General features: G+C 52.3%; 1 protein-coding gene across 2 annotated transcripts in view; it reads left to right on the top strand.

The window, feature by feature from the left end:
* The window catches only part of CASZ1 (castor zinc finger 1), a 209,081-nt gene that overhangs the window by 83,184 nt on the left and 101,481 nt on the right, over positions 1 to 24,416 (top strand). Inside the window, exon 3 of one of the 2 annotated variants that reach the window (XM_075773495.1) lies at positions 13,461 to 13,546. In XM_075773495.1, coding sequence (XP_075629610.1) covers positions 13,543 to 13,546 — 4 coding nt within the window. In that variant the 5' untranslated portion in view covers positions 13,461 to 13,542. The remainder of the gene's footprint in view (positions 1 to 13,460; positions 13,547 to 24,416) is intronic. The other variant, XM_075773496.1, reaches the window with a different exon arrangement.

The following is a 24,416-nucleotide window of genomic DNA, read 5'->3' as shown; positions in this document are numbered from 1 at the left end:
TAGACAAGTTTAGAAGAGGCTTAACAGCAATTATGTTTAAATGACCCCTCTTCTCTGGAAGGTTTCAAAGATCCCAGGTCACTTTTGGGAAGAGACGCTTTCCTGAGTGCTCCTGGTTTGATTTCTCTCTCTGTGGCAGCAGAGCGGCTGCATCGCAGCTGGCTGCGCTCAGAAGTGCGTTGGAGTCCCCTGGGGGCTGCTGTTAATAGTTGTGCTTTCAGCACAGAGCGGGTGGATTGGACAAGAGGACAGAGGCAGGGGACGCAGCCCTCTCTTCTCAACACCCTTCTTGTGAATTGCCCGCTCAAGCTACCGTTGTGGCTTGACTCAAATCCTGTTAAGTCAGCAGCAAAACTTTCACTGACCTCAGTCTGTGGGCCAGTAAAGAGCAGACATTTTTAGTCAGGTCAGTGCCAGGACCAGGGATGGGTTTTGGAAAGAAATACCTGAGAGACAGTTTGCTTTAATAAAATGGGGAGGGAAGTGAGAGTAGATTGCTTTGGGCATGAGTAATGGGACATGGAGACCTCGCTGACTCAGCCAGCACTGCGAACTCTGCCCTGGTCACTCAAACTGTGGCCACTTGTCCTCTTGTCTGAAATGAGCCCGTCATCTCAGCCTGCTACCCAGCAGGCTCGTGTCCCCTGCCACAAAGCATCCTTCCCTGTGGCAATAACCAGCCCTTACCGGCGGTACCAGGCAGGAGCTGGGGCCGGCGTGGCTGCGGAGCCTGGACCCCTTTGGCTTCTCTTGCAGCTCGGTGATGAGGTGGATAGAGTTTGCCCCATGGCTGCCCAATGCTGCTCTGTGCACACAGCCCACATGCAAACTTTGCATTTGCTGCAGCTGGTGATCCTGGACTAAATTTGTTCCTTTCTAAAAGGAAAATTTGACTAGAATGGGCTAAAAGGCCTCAGGCTCCCCCAGCGTGGGCCTGGGGTGCTGGGACAGCATAGCTCCTCCCTGAAGCTGGCTAATAGAAATCAGTCCTGATTAGGATTAGTCCAGCCAGCACTGAGCTGGCAGGCTGATAATCTAATAAAAATTCCCAGGATTGGTTTACTCTGGGGAGGATTTGCACTGGACGCGGGAGGAGCAGGATTAGCCCAGCTGTGTTAGGGAAGGGAGGGCAGCCGAGGGTGGGCAGGGAGGCTGCCGAGAGGGTGGGGGGAGCAAGACAGACAGCAAGAGTAAGTGGAAGTGACAGGGTCAGACCGGGCCTTTGTCCTACAGCCTGATTAGAGAGTCTGCCCCCAGTTTCTTACACTTTGGGATGTTGTCGGACAAACTGGAGCTTAAATCTGTCAGAGCACAGTAGAGATTGGAGTTGACGTCCCGGGAACATATTCCTTGCTGTGCAGAAATCCAGCCCTGCTGGGAAAATGTAAAATGCCCATCCCAGCCCCCTTTGAGCTGGAGGAGATGTAAGCTCCACTTCTTCCTTCAGCTATGTTGGGTGGTTGAAGCTGAGCTGCAGAGAGGCTTGTCCAGAAGCAGGTATCTGCCATGAGTGGTCTATGTCCAGCTCCAAATTGGTCTCTCCAGCTTTGTCCCCTGATGGACAAGTAGTCCTGGAAGCCTGATTGTTGCTCTCCAGCTGAAATCACCAGCCTTTGCTTGACGTGGTGGCAAAGGCACCTACCACATGTGAGCGAGAACTTGGCAGAAGATTCCTGTTCCTTCAGGGAATCTCGAGGTGGGCAGAAAAACTGCTTTGTAGGCAGGAAGGAGGCCTGAGGCTGCAGGCAGTGACTCTTCAGACTGGAGGTGCCAAGGACAACTTTGGCTGCTGTGGCTGAGGAAGACCCTTAGAAAGGGAGGCAGAGCAGGAAGGTCTTCTGCAGGCAGTATTAGCCAGACCCCAGCTGTGCAGGCACTGAGGAACATGCTTCGCAGTGTTGCTGGTTTTTGGCAGCCCTGAGAGCACTCCCTGCCCCACCTTGAGTTGCCTGGGGGGCTGCTGGTGTGTTTGGTGAGTGCACAGGCATGGGGAGCTCCCGTCAGCCCTCATCTGGCTGCTCTGCTGGTTAGCAGGGGGAACCCAAGCTGCCTTTCTGCTGCAGGGCTCCTCGGCAGACAAGGCAGGAGAGAAAAGAGCCCCACGGTCTTCTGAACTCATCCTTTAACTCTCCATGTTAGTCCCTTCTCCTCCCCTTCAACTCATCTGGACTGCCTGTTTTGTTGCTTGCCTGGGAAGTTCATCACAAAATCCCTGACTCTTTAAATGCATCTTATCCCTCTGGGGACACTGCAGTTGGATAAGGACATCTGCAGAGAGACCCTTCAGAGCATTAAGTGGGGAGTCCTGCCTGCACCAGAAGAACCAGAGCAGCCACTCCAGGTGATCATGGACGCAAGGCAGGAGCTGTATAGGCTGCAAACCCCCTCCTGGAGTCTGAACTCCACAGAGAAATGCCCTCACAGCTCCAGAGGTTTCAGGTTGTGCGAGGGTTTTTTCCCCTTTAACAGCTGCAGCTACTATGATGGGCTGGAGCATTTCCCAGCTGAGTGTATCTGTCTGTGGACCAGCATCCTTAAAGCTCTGGGGTCTGGCAGTTGTTTGGGAAACACCCCCTAACCATCAACCCCCACCCCCAAAAAGAAAGAAAAAAAACCCCTCTAAGATGAAACCATGATAACTAAATAACGAAAGCACTGTCCTCTCCAGGCTCGGGTAGCTGCATATATGATTGTCAACTTGATGAAATCCCCCCGGATGTAATGAGCTGATTTTCTGCTGTTAATATTGCATCTGCTGATGAAGGATTCGTTAGGATAATGGAACGAAGCTAAAATATAAATGACTCGCTGTCAAGAAGCAGCTTTTGCTTGTGTTCTCCTGACAGTTCCTCGGCCATGGTGAGGGAGTTTAGTGTGCTCCGCACACGTTTACGAGGTGTGTGCGATTATTTGGTCCTGCATGTACAGGGACACAAGTGTCAGACTATGTTCCCTATGAGCTGATAGCCCTGGTAGCCTGGAAGCCCACGGCATGTGCCCGTCCCGACCTGCCGGCACGCTGCTGGGCAGCTGAGGCAGCGGCGTGTTCCTCTGTGCCGGTGACTGCCGCTTTTTGCCTGCCAGCGGGGACCAAACGGTGCTGCCGTCAGAGAGCAGCGGCCGGGGAAAGTTGCTCCTTTGCTAGGCTGAGGCTGCCAGGAGAGGTGAGGGAAGACGTGCAGCTGGAAAAGTATCTGTGCTTTTACTCCAGGTCTTTTTCGTGTTCCTTTTTTCATTTTATTTTGTTGCCAAAGTTGCTGGGTTTTCTTTCTGAACAAGAGAAATCGGTTTAAGCATGTTAGAAAGTGAAACTGATTTTTGCTCGCAAAGCTTTAGAGTATTATTTTCATTGGAAAAAGCAAAAAAGGTTTTGATAAAAGTGATTGTCTCATTGCTGAGTAGTACTCTTGCATCTGTGCAGAAAATCTCAAGGCTCCACTGTCTGTTTTGAGAGATGGAGTTGTTCTTCCTTGCAAAAAGTAAAATGGAACCAGCTCCATCATTTAGGGGATTTCAACTTTAATACAGTTTCGCACACGTGTCCCCGACACTAGTTTGCTCATCCCATTTCAGGGTTGTGTGTGTGTGCCTCTGAGCGTGTGTTAAATCTTTGTTATCAGATGTGCAGGGAGGAAAATCTAAGGATATGTTTACAAGTATCTTTGGTACCTTAGACTTTCTGTACATTTCATAACAGCGTTAACCAAAACATAACATTGCCAACCCCTCATTTTACCCTGTGCCTAAGGACATTTGGTGTTTTCCCTTAAAGTCCCCGTTTCTGGACACAGGAGACCAAATGAGAATCTCAGCTTTCATTATTTGTTTGGTTTTGTTTAGTTCTTAATCACATTTCTCGCTCTTCTGACTACCAAGGAGGAAAAAAATAAAGAATGAAAACATGAACTGTAATGGCTCAAAAATGAAATTAAAAAAGGCCTTGCTTTCTACTATTATTTTTCAAATCACATTTTTCAGCCAATAATGTAGGGACTCGGAGCAGTGATTTTTATTTTATTTTTTTTAATAGCTGGAGCTGACACTCTCAGTTGTGCTGTTTTTCCAGAGGTGTGAGGCAGTGGTGTCCCAGCCCCTCTAACCTGCCCATCTTTGCTGGATGTTCAGACTTCTCTCTCAGTCCAGCGAAGCCTTGCCTGGCCCGACTCTACTTTTGGGGAGTTCTCTCACTGTTCAGACTCTTCTCCTAGCAAGGAACATCGGTGGTTTAATTGAATCATTCTTTACAAAAGACCATGAATATAAATGATGGGGGAGGGGGGAGACACATGAATATGATGCTGGAAATTTTGCATTGAGGTATATTTGATGGAAAACAGCTTTCTGACGAAGTGAAATTTAGAGTGTGCGCCTGCGTGTGTGTATAAACATATACGCATCATTTTTTCAACCCTTTTTGTGAAAACATTTCTTTGCTCTTCCTCATGATAAACACTACATAAAAGAAAATTTTCAACTAAAGAAATTATTTTCCCCAAGATGATAGGCAGGAAGAACAATCCTTTTCTGACCAGCATTCTGTCCGAATTTGAGCTAGTTGTGCAAACTTAAGGAAAGGAGTGAAGCAGTGGTCCCTTGCACTGGAGGCAAACTAAGTCCGGTGCTGGCTGCAGGCATCCTCCCTGGCACCGTCCCACAGGAACCGCTACACACGACTCTGCATCGCGGCTCTGCCGTGCCAGAAAAGGCCAAGCAGGGACGCTTTCCAGGGGATCAGAGTGAGTCCCAATGGGAAGGTGGTGCAGAAAAGGTAGAAAGTCTTTTGTCTCCGGTGCTTTCTATTGCGCGAGCTTTAAAGTCCCAGACTTGCGGAGGAAGAAGCTGGTGAACAATTTGCAATTTCTTTGCTGCCTCTTGGCAACAGTAACATAGTCAGTCCCAGGCAACTGAAAGTCGTAAGCTGGGCTCCAAAAATGTGAGATCATCCTGGAGGTTTTGAGATGGAGTAGGTAAATGCCAAAGGGTATGACATTCTTGGACTTGCTTTCTGAATCCTTCAGCCTTTCTGGGCTTTTCTCTGCAGAATTAGCCTTGGCAAGGGAGGGGAGGTGGGCAGGGAGGTCTGACCAGCATCCTTCTCTCTTGGCATCTCTGAGGCTTTTTATACCAGTTGCTTAAAGGCAAAGAGCCAGATCCTGAGCCAGCACAAACCAGCACAGCTCCATCAGTGTCAGCAGGGCCTCCCTGATTCACACCCACTCGGGCTTTCCTCCCGGCGTCAGGGAAACTCTTTTGAGGAATTTGGTTGCAAATTCAAGCACTGCTTGGCTGGGACAGCGCATCTGTTATGGGAGGGACCCCCTTGGCTCTGGGGGCTTGCTGGCATTGGGCAGGCTTGACCTACAGCAACCAGCCTGGGAGGAAATCACTGACCCCCTCTCCCCAAATCCTCCGCTTCATTTTTTAGGTCTGTTTCCACTCTTGTCCAGGTACCCCAGAGCCCAGCAAGGCCCATCACCTCTTCCCACATTCCAGGTCTCTTGGGCTATCACTTGGAGTGTATATGTGTGTTTCTGTGTGTCACACTTTTTTTTTTTTTCTGGGGTCCCCTGCTTCATCATTATCTTAATCACTGTTGTGTTAAGTTTCATGCTTCCTTTGACCTTTATTTTCGGCCTGGTTATGCTGTTTATCTGCCTCTGACACTTGTCCCCTGGTGCTATTGCCAGGGAAACCCAGCACAGAGGCCTTTCCCTTTTCCCCCACCCCCTTGTCCCTTTCTGTTTAATTTTTTTCTTTCCTCTTTTTTCTTTTTTTGTCTTTTAACATGGTTTTCCTAAAAAGTTTTTTAATCAATCAAATTTGAGGCAGAAAATAGGCTTGGTCACGCCTGGTCCTTGGGTCGTGTGACACTCACTCAGGGTCCTGACAGCTCCTCAAAAGGGGTACCCGGGACGAGGAGGGGGGGCCGGCAGCGCGTTTCCCCAGGAAAGGGCCCGTTTCCATGGCACTGCCCCCACCTCTCTGCCATCCGCCAGCCCGACGTGGGCCTGAGGCTCTTCAAAAGGGGCGTTGGGAAGCGTGCGTGTGTGCGGGTCCGGGGAACAAAACGGTGGCGCGGGGGCGGTGGCGGCGGGGGCGTGCTGGCTGCGCTGACAGCTGCTGGGGTTCTCCGCCACTGGAGCTCGTGGGGAGCCAGCGGGAGCGACAGCAATTGAGCCAGGGCCCCAGCCAAATCCGCATAATCAGGGGCTTTTCATAAATGCCCCATTTTTCATCCCCATCGAAGGCATTTGCTCCGCAAGAGCTGGTAGCCCTGATCTGGAGGGACAGCGCTCCTGAGTCCTGGTGCACACCCCTGGCTCTGCCCTCCTTGCTTGCTCTGCCCCCCCTGCACCCTCCTCCTCCTCTGCCCTCATCTCCACAGGTTAGCAAGCACCCGCTCCTCCACCGACCTGCCCCTCTGGCTCTGGTAGGGCCCTGCCAGGGCTGGGACCGTGGAGGGATTGCAGAGACGGCCTCGTGGCTATGTCGATGGTGCCGGCTCCCACCGCAGCAGGACCTGGTCTCTGCATGTGCCTCACCATCCTCGGCACTGTTGCTTTTCCCTCAGGTCCCCCCTGCTTCCCTCACCTCCGCCTCTCCCCACCCTGCCCTGGGAGATTGCTTGCCCTTCTGCTGCCTTCATCCAAGGCTCTGTGCTGGGGATTTTAAAGCCCTTCTCTTCCCCCCCGCCCTTTTCTCAAGCTCTCTTCTTTCACTCTGCTCCCTCCTGTCCTTTTCCCCATGCCCTTTCCAGTTCTCCATTTGTGCAGGGTCTTTTTCTCTCTCTCTTTTTTATAATTAATGATTAGTTTTAATTGGTTTGCTTAGGCAGCCTGACAGCAAATTAGCAGGAGCCAGCCCAGGGCTGCCGAATGCCAAGTTTGGGGACTGCTGTGCTTTACAGATGTCGGGGCGGGAGGCGAACTCCTTGGGATCCTCTCTTGGCATCCCTCTCCTGCTGTGCTGACCGGTGCCATAGCTGTGCTGCAAGGTGGGGGTCTGGGACCTTTCCTGGTCCTGAGTGCCACAAGTGCTGGGAAGCTGGGATCGGCAGTGGACTGGGACCAGCAGGGCTGCTGTCTTCTGTCCCTCTGTCCTGTGCCTGGCTCCTGCACTCCAGAGGTGGCCGATGGGCACTGAGCTGCAGGGTTACCTCCAGGATGAGCCCTGTCCCTTTTCTACTGCCCAGCACTGGTTTTCCTCCTTCTTTTTGCATCACCTTTATTGAGCTGGACTGGGCTCTGCTCAACAAGTTTGAGCAGAGGGGGAAAGGGTGAGAGGCAGGGCAGGATTTCCCCGGGGAGTGCTGTGCCGAGGGGGAGTCCTTGGGAGCAATGAAGCAGTCGTCTCTACCCAGTGCTAAAAGGCAGGTAATGGGGAAGGGGTGGGAAGGGAAGGGGGGCTTTGCTCTTTTCTTCCTTCGCAGTGATTTCCCTTTGCTTTGCTTTTCTTTTCTTTGCCTTTTTTATAGCTCCCATTTTTCTTTTTTATGAGAGAGAAACTGCAGGGTTCTCCCAGGGCTGGGAAGAGCACGCGGTCCCAGGCTGCTCGCAGCCAGATGGAGGGGAAGAGAAGGGGGGTAGCGGGCCCGTAATCCTGGGAGGAGAGTTTTCCTGGTTAAAGAGGATTGGGGATGGAGTCTAGGACATTTCAGCATGTTGTTTTAGGAAGAAGGGACAGACCATGACCTATTTGGGATGCTTGTTACCCTCATTTTCAGCACGAAACTTTGCTGAGAGCACTGACAGCTGTGTAGCCCTGCCAATCAGTGGATGTAGCTGGTTTGTATTGTGCTACTGGTATTGCCTTGTAACGGCAGCCAAGAAAGGGGGAAACGGGAGATAACATGAGTTTCCTTCTCCTTCAGCCCATGTGTTTTTCCCTGAGCAGCCCAAGATCGGTAGGAGATGATAGCGAGGTGTGACTGTGTGGTGAGAGCATGCAGGGCTCTGTCCCGGGACACTCGGGGTGTCCTTCAGCTGCCCCTTGCTCTGCTCTGTCAGTCGTGCCGGTTCCTCGTCTGGGCTCACCAGCTTCTCCCCCTGCTCAGGCCACGCTTGGACCACACTGGGGACGTTTCTGTGCCGCTGCCCCATCCCCTTGCTCCTGAGAGAGGGTGTGAGCTGCGTTCCTCTCAGCATCAGCACCTGGACAGGGTTCACAGCCCAGGGCCTGGGCTGGGCTCGCAGAGGAAAGGGATGGAGTTTGTATCTGCCTTTTGTTCTGAAACATCTATTCAGCAGATGACAAGGCCCAACTGAATCAACAGAGCAGCCAGGATATTCCGGCCCTCCTGCAAAACCAAGGCTTGTGCTGGTGACGGTGTGGGGTGTTTCTTGTCTCCAGCAATCCTGGACCTTCTCAGTTGTCCTTGCTTCAGGTGTTAATGGGTGCTTTTGCCCTTTCTGGACACCAGTCCAACCCTCCAGCTGGGTGTTAATGTAACTATAGTTAAATGTAAATATAGTTTAAAATTATATATGCGTTTTTATGGGATCCAGAGCACATGTAGATCTGAAATCAGAGGGATCTGGTGTCTTCCTGGGATTTCTGTCATGCAGGAACAGCCTTTTTGTCAGTCACAGAGGTCCCTGCTGTATTCCAGATTCATAAAAGATGGAAGCCAGCGCAAACACGTCTGCTAGCAGATCCGTGTGTTGTTCAGCTGTGAGTGTACTGGCAAACACCATGCTGTGATACCTTGCTGCAGCCTGGCCCTTTCCCCAAAGACCCGTACATTTAGAGCTCACTCAGGTGAAAATACTGATAATGCACGTAGAGACTGATGCTGTGCATCCCACGAGGCTCAGAGGCTTTGGTCACAGCGCTCACTCCTCTGCCCCTGCCCTGTTCAGGACATACTGCTGTGCATGCCCACACAGCTCAAGCGCCACTCCCCAGTCCTGATGTGACCCTCAAGAGAGAGTCCCTCACATGGCTTTGCCAGCGTTTTGGACATTAATTGAGCTTTGGGCCTCTGCAGAGAAAAGCCAGGGATGAGTCTTCCTTTCTTGGGGAGAGAAGGAGAGGGACAAGGGAGAAGTGTGGAAAAATACCTGCTAGAAAACACCTTTCAGTTCATTTCTCTGTGATCTTGGCTTACTCCCACAGCTGATGTCCATGCAGTAGCAGAAGATGCATTTTGAACTGCTGCAAACCTTCCATGTTCTGTGCACTTGGGCAGTCCTCTTTTTCTTTTCACACCCACCCACTCACGCAGGAGGTGTTTTAAGATCCTTTTCACTTTCTTGTAGGCTGTTTACATTTCACTGCACTTCAGTGAGCCAGAAGGGGCTCAAAGAGTTGGCCATACGCTGTACACCCTCGTGTACCAACAGGGCTGGGACAGATCCAGCTGAGCCTGGTTATGTCCCAGGCTGTATTGTCTGTTTGTCAGTCACATGGTGGCCGGTGCCAAGGAATAAGTCATGCTCAGACTTTTTTTGCCAGATGAGGCCTGGGCCAGGCCAGAGCGTGACCATGTGCCTGAACCCTGTGACATAGCTCTTACTAGTGAGGTGCTTGCAGCACTCGGCAAGGAGCTCACGGACTGGCAGTGCTGTGGTGACTGTATTGCCACGCATAGGGCTGAGCTCAGGGTGCAGGGCACTTGCTTTATGGCTTACCGAGTTTATTGTTGATACTAGAGTGATCAGGACAGCTATAAAAATTGGAAGTGCCACTGGAGTGTCAGGCGCTGTACAAAGTTAGAGGAAGGCACAGCTCCCTCCCCGTGAGAGTAGCCATCCCTCTCCCTGGTGTCAAAGCTGTCCCTTCACTTCTCATTTAGCAATGTGGGTGTCAATATTCGACCTCTCCCTTTGCAGTTATGGGGAATCCATTATAATTGTGTAGTTCTTGACAGTTGACTAGCAGCTGAGGATCACCAGCTGTTTCACCATAGAGAAACTGAGGCATAGCACTGAAGGTGCCTAAAGGTGCCCTCAGAGTTCCTGGAGTGACTTGCGGAGGGATTATCCCACCTGTGGTCCTCGGTTGTGCATCCCACAGACTGCCAACACAACCCATCGCTGCAAATGAAACCAAGGGGAGCAGGAAACAGTGATGCCTCCTGCCCTGCATGTGGCTTGGCCTGCCATCCTTCCTCTCCTCTTCTTCCCCCAGCACCCCTTGCTGCCAGCACGTGCCCTCAGTCCTTCCTCGGCCGGCAGCCCGAGCCGGCTCCTTTAAGGCAGGCACGCCGGGGAATTGTGCATGGTGCCAGCCTTCACTGCGAGTGCCTCTCCCGCTTCCCCCTCGGAAAGTTTCCTGCCCAATTGTTATGTGCGATCCGATCTGAAAGTTGCTCTCTAAGCTTCTTGTCACATTTTGACTTAATGAAGTGCAACTGGAGTGGGAATTGGGGTTCATCACGCCAGTCTCACTGCGCTCCCTTGTTGTCAGAAAACAGGGGCGGTTGGGGACCGTAATGCAACGCTGCAAGTCGTTATCATTCCGGTCAGTCTGTTTAACACAAAATTAAACAAAGAACTAATTAGTGCCTCATGAATTAATAAATGCGCAGTTGCCGGGTAGGAAGGGGAGGAAGGAAAAAAGGTTGTTGAAGGAAAGATACTGAAAAAGTCGAATTAGGATGTTGTGTCAAGGGGAAAAAAAAAAAAAAAATCTGAGTCCACTTTGGCGAAGAGTTTGGATCCATTGGTTTCCTTGGAATAAGCTCCCCTCCTCCTCCTGTGTCCTGCTTGTCTGCTCTAGAGCAGCGATGGACGGGTAGGCACGGAGAAGAGGGAGGTCTGGATTTCTTCACGATGTTCCCTAGGAACTGGAGCTGGGATCCGCAGGCCAGTAGCCAGATATAAATATTTATCCGAAGAACTTTATGCCCAGATGTGGGAGCTGAGAGGTGTGGGGTGGAAGCCCTTCCTTGGAAAGGAGGGAGGCTTCGAAGATGGTCATGGCAAGCAAGTCTCCTCTCTTTGTCCAAATGCTTTGGGGCTTCGTACTTTCTGGTGAGGGGTCTTGTGTCGTGGTTGGGGCCTGTCCCCGAAAGGTTCATCTCCCTCTGAGCCGGGGAAGGAGCGCCCCCTTGGTCTCCCGAAGCAGAGGAGAGGGCTGGACCAAGTGAAAGGGGAAGACCCACAGAGGAGGGCAAGGAGGCAGGGACAAGGCAGGGAGGAGGAGGAGGGAGGGTGGCAGTGGGGTAAACAGGAAGAGGGGCAGGGTGAGGTGGCACCCATGGCTTGGGAGGTGGCAACACATTGCTCATTTTTCTGGAGAATCCAAGATTGTCACAGTAACAGTGTGTAATCTCAGATTATCTATGTCCCAGCAACGTCCCCCCCCCCCCGCCTCTGCCCCTGCTCCTTGTCCTGTCCGTGCTGGCCGGCCCCGCTTCCCACGCAGAGGTGTGCAGTGCCAGGGAGGACAGCCGGCGATCTCACAGCGGAGCTGGGCGTGCGGGCTGTGCCGGACGCCCACCCGGCCGGCCAGCCCCGCAGGTGCCGTGCCGTGCTGCGAGCGAGCGGGCTCTGCTCTGGCGCATTGTCAGGCAGAGAAACAGGCAGAGCTGGGGGAGGGAAGAGTCCATCCTTAAGAGGACATGTCAAGTACAATTAGCGTTATCTGTCTAAATATGTACTGGGAACACAGAATACAAGAGGAGGCCTGGCTGGCTTTAATGGAGACATATGCAAGGTCATATTGCCTCATACAATCCCCCAATCTGATTTGGGGATTACACATTCTAAGTAAATTGGCGTTATTCCTCTTGCATCATTGATAAGCTGCGGCCGAAAGAAGGGGAGTAAAAAAAACAATTAAAAACTCAAACCCAAGAATTGACCGTGCACAGGGGCAAGGGAGTGAAGCCAGGAAGGCAGAGAGAGTTACAGGCAGAGAGCTCGGGAAAGGGGGAGAGAACAAAAGGGAGAGAGAGAAAAAAGAGCGTGACAGAATGGCAGAGAAAGCGATGGAAAGAGCAAGGAAGAAAGGGAGAACAAAGGGAAGAAAAAGGTGAGAGAGGGGATGAGAGAGCCAGAAGGACAGAGGGTGCGAAGGGTGGGAGAAGGACCTCAAGTGGGGGAGCTGTTACTCCAGCCATGTCCTCAGCCTTGTTAGCACCAGGATTTGAGTGGGAAAGGAAGGAGCCAGGCTGGTCATGCATCTTCCTCACCCGAGGGGCTCCCTGTGCTCCGTGTCCGTCCATCCATCTGGGATATCTCACCAGCTCCTTCCCGCTCTGGGTCTGAGCCAAGGCCAGGCATCTATCTTTGGCACAGCATGCAGGCACTGGCGGAGTGCGAGTGACAGGAGGAGGCCGTCCGCACGCACGGAGCACCAGGGCCCCAAAACACAGGGGCGAGCTGCAGCGGCAGCACAGACTCCCCAGAGCCAAGTCCCTCTCACTTTTGCTCTCCGAGGGGCTGAAGCAGGGTCCCTACAAGGGGCTGAGTTGTGGCACACGCTGCTGCACTCTGGAGAGGGAGGCATGCTGTGAGCCGGTGCTTGGTGCAGGTGGTTGGGGCTCCTGGATTCAACCACGGACTCACTGTGCATGACCTTGGGCCAGTTTTTCATTTCACTGCCATGTCTCAGGCAGTTGTGATAGCTGTTTTGGCAGGGTTGCAAAACAGAGACTGTAGGAATGGGCCAAGCCCCCTTGCCATTGTGCATGAAGCCACCTCGTGCTCCCTGCCACCTTCCGGCTCTGGGAGAGGGAAGTCCCTGGCTGGCTGGCTGTGGAGCAGTGCTCTCGCTCCCACGAGCTCTCCTCCCACCCTGCCTGCGCAGGATAACCCCCTCCGGAAGTCTCACGGCACGGCTTTTATGCTCTGTCACATTTTTGGAACATATGGTTTTAAATAATTCAATTTACTTTTCATGTGTTTTGCTGTCACTTTTTTCTCCTGTCCCTTTTCTCTTTCGTCCTCGCTCTCTGCATTCTCCAGAAAGGAAGACGCACAGATGAGTGGATAAGGGGGTTCAGTGCCTTGGACCCAGTCCTGCACCCCGTCGCCTTGTGTCCCATTGGTCTGCAAGGGAGGCCTCAGCATTAGCACACTGGTGAACCTCTGGGAAAGAGGGGTCAGCAGAGGAAATAGGAAGATTGGAAAGGGAATAATTTGGTATGGAGCAGGAGGCACGCATGGATGTGTGGGCAAAGGATGGTGCAGACCAGCATGAGGTCTGTCTGTGGTACCTGGGAAGCAGGATTCAGGCCAGTAATAGCTGCTTGCTCTATGCTAAATTATTCCCAGCCCTTGTTAGGAGTCTCGTGCACAACAAAGTGCAGGAGTGCTGCGTGTCTTGTGGTGTGCATGGCACTGTATGGTGCAGCCAGAAGCAGGAAAGCACTTTGTTCCCATGCAAAGTCTGAATGCCCCACGCTGGCCGCACTTGCAGCTGGGTTCTCACTCAGCTTTTGTGAGTGTCTGTGCCTTGGCCCTTGGTCAGGTGTAACCTGTGTACTAACTGGATCCTTTCTCTTCTCTCTCCAGGATGAAGTGAATTTAGAGCTAAAAACGAGGCAAGAAACCAGGCCTTGAAATCTCCGAAAGGTAGGAGAGACTTCAGACTGCAATGGGTATGTCACTACACCCTCCTGGGTTCTCTTTTCCTCTGCGTGTGTCTCACACTTTATGGCCTGGTCGCTGTGGCTGTGTCTGCACTAGAACTTACGGGATTGGACTGATGTTATTTATAAAGAGAAATGAAAACAGAAGAAGGTCTAATGCAGACACGGCCTGTGTGTGTCCTAATCCTGTCTTTGTCTTTGTACACCAGTTGTTCTGGGCACCTGGTTTTACCACTGTGGGTTTTCCTCAATATCTTCTCTACTGCCTCTATCTTTACAGATAAAAAAGTCTGTAAGGGCTTTGGTGAGGAGGGTACCGCTTTGTCTTCGTCCGTGTGGGCTGGTGGGAGATGGATAAGGTCCTTGCACTAAATAGGATGCAGTCTCCATCTACTGTGAAGTTTTGCTGAGCTCAGTTCACATAATTTAAGATGGTGATGTGCATGCTCTCCTCCTCTGGCACATTTTTATCTGTTCAGACTGCAGCACTGTGCTGGTAGGAAGCAGCTCTGTGTCTCCAGCAGAATCCTGACTTTTCTGGGTTTTCCTTTTACCTAGACCCTCATGGTCTGTGTTACTGCAAAGAAACCCCAACTTCACTGAGTGGTCACTTAATCCATGCCTGATATGAGTTAGAGGCTTAGAGCCCAGGGAAATGAAAGGTGATTGCCTCTCTTAACAGCCTGGTCTCCATGTGTTGGGTAAAACAGTCCCTGTGCCACCTCAGGTGGTGGTCACTGAGAAGTCCCTGACATGCCGAGGCAGTCCCTGCTGTCCTTGTCTCTTCCTCATGAACCCAGGGGGACCACGGGGCTCCCTTGTGTGTCACCCAAAGAGTTCCCACTCTCTTCCTGGTCTCTACACTGTACCCTCAGCAGCACCGCCGAGTCTAGCCTCTCCCATTGCTCCTCTCCCTCCCCAGGCGCCAAGGGAAGTCTGAGAGCAGGCCAGGGCAGGAGTGGCAGTGGTGGGGAGTGCTCTGCCCTGTGGGACAGGTCTCAGAGGTGCTGGGAGCGCTTGCTGTGGTGTGTCTGCACTCAGAGCATCCCTGCAGCAGTGGGGACCCCCAAGCCCCAGCGTCAGGGAGCTCATGGGCTGAGTCCGAGTGGTATCAGAGGGGCCCGGGCTGGCTGGGGCGGGAGGGGGCCCCAAGCCGGGCTGGGCAGTGTCAGAGGTGACCGGTGGAAGGCCAGTGTTATGTAAATACCGCTGCTGTAACATGGCAGGCCTGAATGGCCCTATGCGTCCATCCATCATTGCTGGGGAACAGAAGCCTCCCTGGGAGCACGGGGGGCCGGCAGCGCGGGGCACGCAGACAGAGGCAGCATGTGCCCTACTCATAAACTGTTTGTTTTCTTTTTGTCTCTCTCGTTTTGGGGCACCCCGCCGAGAGCAACTCTCTGTTTTGTCCTTGCAACCTCTCCCCCAGCCTTCCCCCCACCACTTCAGCCCTTCCTTTTCCTCCCTCCTTCCCCCCCGCCCTTAAAAAAATGGGAGGAAAAAAAGAAAAAAAAAAGAAAGTCCCCAGTTCACATTGCGGCTTCTTTCTCTGACTTCAAAGGCTCCCCATCATTGTTTGGGATCGGCAGGCAGTGGCCCTGAAAACGTGATCACAGCCGGGCACAGTGTAGGTCACCACCGAGCGCCATGCTCCGAGTGCTGAAAGGAACAGGCAGATTCTTCCCTTTTCATGCTTCACAACCCTGGTTACAGCGCTCTGCCTCGCCCGCGTGCTCCTCGCTGCGTGGCTATTCTTGCTCTTTTCTCCTCCTTTTCCTCCCGCCCTCCCTCTCTCTCTTTCTCTCAGGTCCCTCATTTCTCTGTCCGTTTGCTCTCATTCTGCCCTCCTCTGTGCCCAGCATCACACACTTTTCACGCTTTCTTCTCCTTCTTTCCTTTACTTTTCTTCCTCACTCTCTCCTGCCTGGTAGGGCACTGCTGCCCTTTCTCTCTCTCTCTCCCCTCTTTGGCACTCTGTTATATGAATCCCTGTTGTCTTTCTCCCTTTTCCCTCTTCTACAGGTCAGGCTGGAGGTTGATTTCCTCATGCTCCCCGTTCCTGTTCAGTAGCAGCCTTCCTCTGACATTTGCCCGTGTTTCTGTCTTCCCCTGTGATATCTCACTCACTGTGCCCTAAACTGCGGAGGTTCTGTAATCTCTGCATTAGCCTCCGCCAGCCTGCAGTCCTGTTCTTCCCACAAGGTGCAAGCCAACTGCTTTCATGTGCAACGGGCTTACTCCCTCGGAGTTTAGCACGACCTTACGTAGGGAGGCAGCACACGGTGCCTGCCAACAGTGTTGACTTCATGTACATCGCAGGGAAACAGAGGAAACATTTGAATCTTGTAGATCTCATGTGGAACAGGACGCTGAGGGTAGAGCTGGAGAGCAGAGTTAGGCAGGGATAAGGCAGAGTGAAGGAGACACAGCGGTTTGAATGGGCATCCCAGAATACTTTTGCAATGGATTTCAACCAGGGAACATCACCTCTTTATACTGAAACTTGGGCTCATGTTTGGCTGCATGGCGAGCCACAGTCAGACGGCAACTCCTTGCCTGCAAAACATCCCCCCCAGCAACACCGAGAGTTTCATTTTGCCGGCAGCAGAACAGCACAGGGCTCTGCACCCCTCCAGCACCCGCCGGGGTACAGCTGCCCTGTCCTCCGCCCCCGGAAGCAGAGATCACGGCGCTTGTGCCTCTGGTGATTTGTGAGGTTGTTTTAATGCCGAGGAGCCCACCAGGACTTGTCTCTTGCTAAATAGGCATATTAAGGGACATTGCGGCAGGGGTTATAGAGTAATAATTTGTCCTAATGAGCTGGTGTCACGTTCTCCTAGGCCGAGCTGTGCGCGAGCAGGAGCCGTGCTAGGAAGGGGCTGCACTGGCTGACCTGTCAGCCCAGGTTAATGAAGTACTGTGCCGCTTGGGGGGTCAGAGAGCGGGAGCTCAGCCAGCCTGCAGCAGCTCAGGGGGGCTGGAGGGGAAGGACAGGGCTTTCTCCTGAGCTGAATGCCCCAGGGAAAGGCCTGTGCCCTGCAGGCGAGCAGCAGGACGCGCGGTATGACACTGGGATGTGCTGGCGGGCTGAGTGCTACTGCATCCTCATCAAACTGTCTCTGCGGGCAGAGGTGAACCTGCTGCAGCTGGAGTTTGGCAAGGGTTTGTCCTCTGGCCTTGCAGGACAGCCCAGGTTGGCAAGACAGTAAGAGGGAAGAGATCTCACCTCTTTTACAAGTGCTCCCAAGGCTAGTAGGGCTGAGCTCCCGCACAGCCAGACCAAAAGAAAAATTCCTCGCAACACCAGGAGATAGGTGCAGGCAAGTGGCCAGTGGCAATGACCAGTGTGTAGCTAGGAGGTTTACAGAGAGATGCCGTGTGTTCATCCTCACCTTTCTCTGTGCACAGAGTGTATGAACAGCCAGAGGAAGTTCTCTCTGTCATTCCTGTTCCCTCTTTCTTCTCTCCTTATACTTCTTCATGGCTTGCTGAGATCCTTTGCCTTGCATGGCAACTCTAAACCCAAGCAGTTGCTTCCATCCCCATCGCTTCTGGGTAGCTGAGGAGCAAAGGCACAGGGAGAGTTTTGCCAGTCCCCAAGTGAACGGTATGAGGGAGCAGGCTGGTGGCAGGACATCCTGGGCAGCTGTGGTTTGAGCAGGGCTCCACACTCTGTGAGAGAGTGCAGGAGAAGCCAAGAAGAGGGAGTCCTGGCCCACCTGGGGGGATCCATGGCCTACCTTGCCCCCGTGGATCACACCACCCCGTCCATGCTGGGGCAGAAGAGTGCCCTTGGCCACACCAGCGCCCTGTGGTCTACAACACAAGCCCTGTATACCATCTTCCTCCCACTTATCTTTCTTTGCTCCTTCCCCCCCCCCCCCCCCGCTTCTCTTTGCTTTTCTCTGTCTCCATCTCTCTCTCCCTTTCATCTACTCGGAAGGCTTTACTCTACTTCCTCGTCACCCTAATTGATTGCATTAACCTTTCAGCGTATTGGATTTCCCCAGCACCGTGCAGAGAGCACTGTGCAATATGCTTATAATCTGGGCTGTAATGGACAGGGAGCAGTCAACGAGCCCCTGCTCCAACAGGTTCTGCTGACAACTTCTTCTCGGGGAGGGGGAGAGGGAGCGTGCCGGTGGGCCTGCCCTGCACGGCTGTCCTGCAGCCTGCACAGACCCAGCCTCGCTGCTCCCCAGCGAGCAGGGTGGCAGTGTTAGCTTGTGACAACTGAGTCCTTTGAAAAGGATCCGGCTTGGGAAGCAGAGGAAAAATGTTGTAGACCCTATTCCTGTAATGTTTCCTTGCGTGTGAGGGCCACCCCCCCCCCCCCGCTCTGTCTACAGTTTTATTCCATCTGTTAAATACTAAATTAATGTATGCTTTACATTTAGGCACTTGTTGCTAGTGGCAGGCTGAGAAGACGGTATCATGGAATCTGCATGTTTTCACATTGTGCTTGCCTTTGCCTTTCCTTTAATTTCGGTGTATGAGGATGAGGGAGGTGGACATTTTCCTGGGGTTTCAAAGATAAAAGTATAGGAATAATGTGCTCATGAGGAAGACAACACCAGGGTGCAGAGAGATCAGGAGGCAGAAATTATATCTCAGGCTTGACCTTGGATAAATCCTTTCAGTCCCTGGTACCTTATTTCCCCCCCTGAGCTGTGATTTCAGCACCCTGTAAAGTGCTGCAGAGTCTGCAGGAGGGCTGCGGGGAGACCCAGGGCTGTTATCTCTGCTCACTGGGCAAGGATGGGAAAGTGGCTGCAGACAGGCAGCGAAGCTACACAGCCAAGTGTCACTGTTCCCACTGACTGTGAGGCAGGAAATAAACCCACAAGATCAGTGGCAAGAGCATGCGAGTCTGTTAAAGGCCTGGCATCCTGCTGGTGGTCAGGGCCAGAGCGGAGAGATGCTTTGGCATTCATTTGTTGTAAAGGACCACAATGATGGATCTGCCACAATCTTCTGGCGATGGTGTCCACTTAAAGTATCCTAGCGTAGGCTTCAGTTCAGGAAAATGCATTGAGCACTGGGTTGAGTTTTCCTTAAGCCAAAGTCATTTAAGCACATATTTAGAAGTTTCATTCAACATGGCCCCTAGGATGAGACCTAGACCCTTGTGAAGCACTGTTATAGTTCTCCTTTTTTAAACAGCTTTTAGCACAAGATGAGTCTTCATTTATGGTTATGGCTCACAGTGTAAAAAAAAAAAAAAAAAAAAAAAGCAATAGTGGAAGGGTTTCAGATCATTTCATAGGTCTTTAGCTCAAGAGTTACATCATCTTGTTAAAAGCAGAGTTGCTCCTGCCACTTTAGAAGGTGGCCCACTCTGCCCTGGGGACGTATGGAGCTGGCGGTTAGAGACTTGGCAAGTTCCTGAGCGCACCGGGAGGAGGGGACGAGGCTGTATTGTGAAAGGTAAACGCAAATCCCCAGTCTCTTTTTGTTTTTCCGGGAAGAAAGGAGAAATTACAGGAGTCAGAGAGAGGAGAAAAACTTTATTCCAGGTGATCATTCTGAAAAGTGGGAGATTCCTTACAAGCCAGGAGGTAGTTGAGGGGAGGTACTTTATTTTAGGTTAAATAGAGAAGGAATAGGAGCAGGAAGCAAAGGATAAGAAATTTAAAACAAGCAAGAGAGAAAGAGAGCAAGCGAGAGCAGCACCTCCTAAATGGAAGAGTAAACAGGCACTCCGAGGCATTAACTTAATTGATTGTTCTGCAACAGGCTGAACGCTGTGTTATTCTGTCGCCGTGGCAACAACCCAAAAAAATTGTCAGCCTGTTTGGATGAAGTGAAGCGAAACATTCTCTAATTTGCGGTGATCCGGGTGTTTGTTTTCCTTCCGAAGAGGCGGGGGCTCTATTGATCTATTGTTTGCACAGAGCTTTTTTTTTAATGGCGATATGGGGAAAGCAGGAGGCTGGGGTGTGCTCCCGGGGCAGGTGAGGCAACAGGGGTGTCTGTGCGGCGTTTCCCCAGCTCTGCCTGTGCGGGGTGGCCACGCTGAAACTCCAGCGGTAGGAACCGTCCCGAGGAAGCTTGAGGACAGGGGAAAGTGTTTGTCTGTGATGAGCTTGTGCCAGAGCTACTGCTTCGTTCCCTCCCGTTCTCGTCCCTCTGGGTTCTTGCAGTCCCTTCTGTATTGCGGTCTCTGGTGTTAGGTGAGGACAGCTACAACTGCCTCGGGGAGAAGAGCAGCTCTGTTCCCCCCAACTCCCTTCCCAGATCCATGCTATTCCATTTAATGTGTGCAGACCTGTGCCTGTGCACACCCGGTGCTTGTGGGAGCATACCGTTGCACACTCAGTGGAGGAGTCATGTTTGAGTTTTATCCCAGGACCACAGCTGTGGGAAGATAACGAAGCATCCACTTTGAGCTCGCTCTATTACAGCAGCAGAGAGATGAAAACCCTGTGCCAAAAGACGGGGGATTTTGTCCCCTGGAATAGGGAGCCAAGCTGCTCCAAGGGGCTGTGCGGGATGGGAGGTGGGGACGGCCACGGTGGGACGGGTGGGAAGGGTGAATTGCTGCAGGAATAGCTTGGGCCAGACCCTGGGGAGTGGCATGGATGGGAAGAGGCACCACAAGTTGTGCAGTGGCTTATGCACCTCGTCAGCTGCGTCTGGCTGTGCACAGCCCTGGGGGCCAGGAAGAAGCTCCTGGGGATACCACTCGCTGTCAGCACATGCTTGGTTTCAGAGTAAAATGTCGCTGCAGCACTTGCTTTAGCTGGGAAATGTTCTGTCACAATGTGAAAGCCCAGGAGACCAGGGAGCAAGCCCACATGGCTGGGGTGAGCAGTAAGGCTTTGGGCCAAAGACATGATGCCAAGAGATGGGTGCTGTGGCAGTGGAGGAGAAAGCTGGCAAAAAGGTGCCTTACAGGTCTGCAGCAGGGGGAGCAGGCAAAGATGGCTCCAAGCCAGTGGGAGGGTGAGTGGCAGAGGTGGCTCTGGGTCAGCAAAGGAGAGCAGAGAGGGTTTCCTTGTGACAGAGGATCAGTAAGAGGGACAGGCTGCTGACCTTCCTTGTGCATGGCCCTGCATGGAAGTTTTACCCTCCCGTTTGGGGTTTTCTGCACTCCCACGGCCTTTGGGCACCCCGGTGGGGAGCACTGTGTTTCCTATCCAGGCAGATCGTCCTCATTACTCCTCGGCAGTGTCCCAGCCCACACACAGCCAGTCCAGCTGCTGCACAGGAGCTGTCTGATCCCTAAGATTTCAGGGAGAGCTGTAGAATATGTGAGTGTCGAGTGTTGTTCTGTGGGGTGTGCAGGGGTAAAACCCCACAGTATGTCCTTGCGCTCTTCCTGCCTCCCTCCCTGCTCCTCTTTGTTGTCCTGGGGATTTTTCCTTCTCTGTTTTTACCAGTTTTGCTTTATCATCCTTTTTCTCTTCTCTCTCTCTGTTTCCCTCTCCTCTATTTCACTCTCTCCATCCAGTTTTTAACTCTTCTGCTCTGTTGCTCTTTCTCACGGTGTAGGTGTGGGTGGGGATAAGAGACTGTCTCTGGCGGGTGAGCAATGTCCCCAGGCACTGTGTCCTGCTTGGGGATCTGTCCCCTGTGCTCCTGGTGGGTGTGCGTGGGTGGGGGCACTGTGGGCAGGTGAGAGGAGCTCTTCATGTCTCCAGGGAGAAAGCTGAGCTGCCAGTGAAAGTTTGGTGGTTATTGGCGTCAGGAGAAGCTAAATAACCCTGTAACTGGTATGAAGGTGAATTCACGGTCTAGTGAGCACTGAAAATACGAGAGGGCTCTGAGACAGGCAAAGTGTGGAGAGGGGAATACAACTCGCCCATGGCTCAGGGCAGTGCTGTGTCTCTAGAGCGGTGCGGGGACGTGTGCTGTTGCCATCCTGAGCGTCAGCCGCAGCACGCCGCCTTCTGGGGGGGCCAGCTGTGACGAGTAGGGTGCTCGGTACTGCAAGTTCGGCGACAAATGAGGCATGCAGACATTGACATGGCAAGAACGCCTGCAGAGAAAGTCTGTGTACCTCTGGCTGTGGGCAGCCACGCAACGTCTGACTGCACAGCCCTGTACACATGGGTGGCCGCGTGCCCACACAGTGCCACGAGGCTGTGCACATACATGTGCACAAACGTGCAGGCGGCCAGACCCATGCAGGATCTCACAGGTTCACGTCTCTGCACATCCTCGTGTGTGTAGATGCATCCACAGCTATGCGAACACACAGGCGCAGGCACACACACGCTACAAATACAGTCCTCTGCTGTCTGCATCAGCTTGCAGTCAAGTCAAATTCCTCTCTGGTGTAAGTACACTCCAGTCAGGCAGCACAGACAGATTTATCCCAGCATATCTTGAACGTCTGTGTGGTTACCTGCTGAGAGTGGGAGAAGAGCTGCAGGAAATCTATTGTCCTTCCATCTGGGAGAGGCTGATGCCTTGGGGTACCAGGAGATGTGCAGAGAGGAAACCCCCTTCAGCTTTTCACCTGGAGCTGGTAATCTCCTTGCGCCGAATCCCTGGAACAGGGGAATTGCATTTGAAGCACAGCCAGTGGTGATTTAGTGTTAGACGTTTGCAGAAGAGACTTTGATTAATTCGTAGTAAAATCAAGTAGCACTTGGGTGCCAGCACCACATTCCAGGGTGAGCCGGCGACCGAGGTGCGCGCTAGGCGGGCTGCCAGGTGCCTGAGCAATCTCCGCGGAGGTGGCAGCGCCATCCAGCCCACAGCCTCTCCCTGCTTGGGCTTCTTAATTATTAATTTATTTTTCTCCCTTCCTTGGCAAAAAAATAGTATTTGGTAACGACCTCAAATTGCAAAATGCTGATGATTTGGAGAATGTGTCACAGAAGCTCCAGGGTGATAAAGGGGAGACGAATCCCAGCCAACAATCCGGCTCAGCCAGTTTGCCTATTTATTAAAGAAAAAGCCCAGATCATTAACTTTTTTGTTGTTGTTCTGTTTGCGGGCAACTCCCTGCTGGCAACTTTCGGGCGCCCAGTAAATTAAACCGAGTATCGGCCTGGTTCAGGGCAGCCTGAGCACCTAAGTTAAAGCTGTGAAATGCATTAGAAACTGGCTTCGTTTATGTTAGCGCATGAATAAACCCTTTAGGGTACCACGCAGAAGTGCTCTCTGGCATACAAGTGGTGTCAGAAAATCCTCACTCGCTGCCTTGTGGAGGGTCAGGTATTGTAACTGGAGAGCTGAGCTTCACTTCTCCTCCCACTGCTTGTTCACACAGTTAATTGCCCCTCGACACGTTGCTGTGCCATGTTGGTCCCCGGAGAAGCAGGGCTGGAAGAGAGCATCTGTAGGCACACAGGCTTTGTTGGTTCCCCCTTTGCCTGCTTGGTTTGGTTGTTGAATAAAGAACAGTTTAGGGATGGGCTTGCCTGCCTGGTGCCTCTCTGAACTCGGAGAGTTCCCTGTGCTATCAGGGAAGGGTGATCACGTCCCTGTCCTCTGGAACATCCCACGTGTTCGCTGAAGTAGTGCTTCGAGCAAAAACAGTTTGCTAAGGGCTCCAGCTTCCCTTAATTCAGTGTCAGGACCGGGCTTGCATGGCTATTATTCAAGAAGCTTTATCAGAAGCACAAAGCTAGCATCTGCCCTCCTGCTTCCCTCTGGGCATCACCAGCTCTCCTGCCCTGGATTTGGCACACAGAGACTCGAGGGACTGCCTCATGGAGTCCATTTGCAGGCAAAACTCGTTTCAACTCCTAGAGAGCCTCGGCTGTTACACTGGCTACAGGAGAGTGGTGGCTTGTCACTAGTTACTGGCAGAGCAGCGCGGAGGTGCAGAGAGCCAGCTAGAACTGAGGAGCTCATGTGAGAAAAGGGAGCAAAGATGCTGCTGAGATCACTAGCCTCTCCTCTTTCAACCCAACTGAGCTGTAATTAGGGCTGGATTTTAGGTTTTAATCTCAGCTGATGTCCGAGCTCTTTCCCTCAGAGGCAGCCACCTTCCTCCCTAGGCCTGGTTCATGTCCCTCCACAATCATTTCTCTGGTGAAGCCTGCCCAGACCCGTGCTCACGTGGGTGCTGATGGGAGGAGAAGGGTATTTTTCAAGGTTTCTGCTAGGTTTTTTTCTTCTGAAATACAAGGATGTGCAATTTTTTTAGTTTCAATTTAGCATTGGAGAATTTTATAATTTAGTAATTAAAATCTCTGATAGGCTTTAGAAATTGCAGCTAATTGAATTTAATGGGAAGATGATTTTCAATTTTATTTGATTACCCGGACCCCTGGCATTGGTATTTATGGGAAAAAAATGGGAAATGTGCTGTGTGGGCTAAGATGGCATAATTGAATTAGGGCTAATCGGATTTCTTCGTCATGAATTTCACTATAATTTTCCTATAATTTTCCATTAGATATCTAGTTTACAAATATTCACAAAGAAATGAAGCTCTTTCGGAATGGAGATTGCTGGCTAACAGGATTACAGGGACGATAGCTCGGCACTGCCAGCCCGGGCTCCTTCAGTAATGCAATCGCTGCGTCTGCCTCACACTTACCGCCCGCCGCTGCTCCCCGCACCCCCCTCCGGCCCACTGCCAGGGCTCCCGAGGGGCCGTGGCCACGCTTTCTCCGGGGCCTTAGCTGCTTTTTTACAGTGGTGTCCATGTGCCACTTCACTGCACATGTATCCTTGTGCACAGCACACATGTCCCTGCCGGTGCTGTGCCGGTGCATGTGCACGCACGGCGTTGACACGTACGCGGGCTTGCTTAGAGTCACTTGCGTGCATGCTCGCATATGCCCTGTGTCAGCACCAGCGATGCTCTGGCAGCCTCGTTGCACAAGCAGGGCCAGCCCACGCAGATGCACGCGTGCTGCATCATGGGCATCTCTCTGTGTGCGCTCATCACTGCGTCTCACGTGCGAGGGGACGC

This window comes from Balearica regulorum, chromosome 21, assembly GCF_011004875.1.
Source record: "Balearica regulorum gibbericeps isolate bBalReg1 chromosome 21, bBalReg1.pri, whole genome shotgun sequence".
In the NCBI taxonomy this organism is placed as follows: Eukaryota; Metazoa; Chordata; class Aves; order Gruiformes; family Gruidae; genus Balearica; species Balearica regulorum.
The sequence above is the reverse complement of the archived record's forward strand: the minus strand, read 5'-3'. Positions and strand labels throughout refer to the sequence as shown.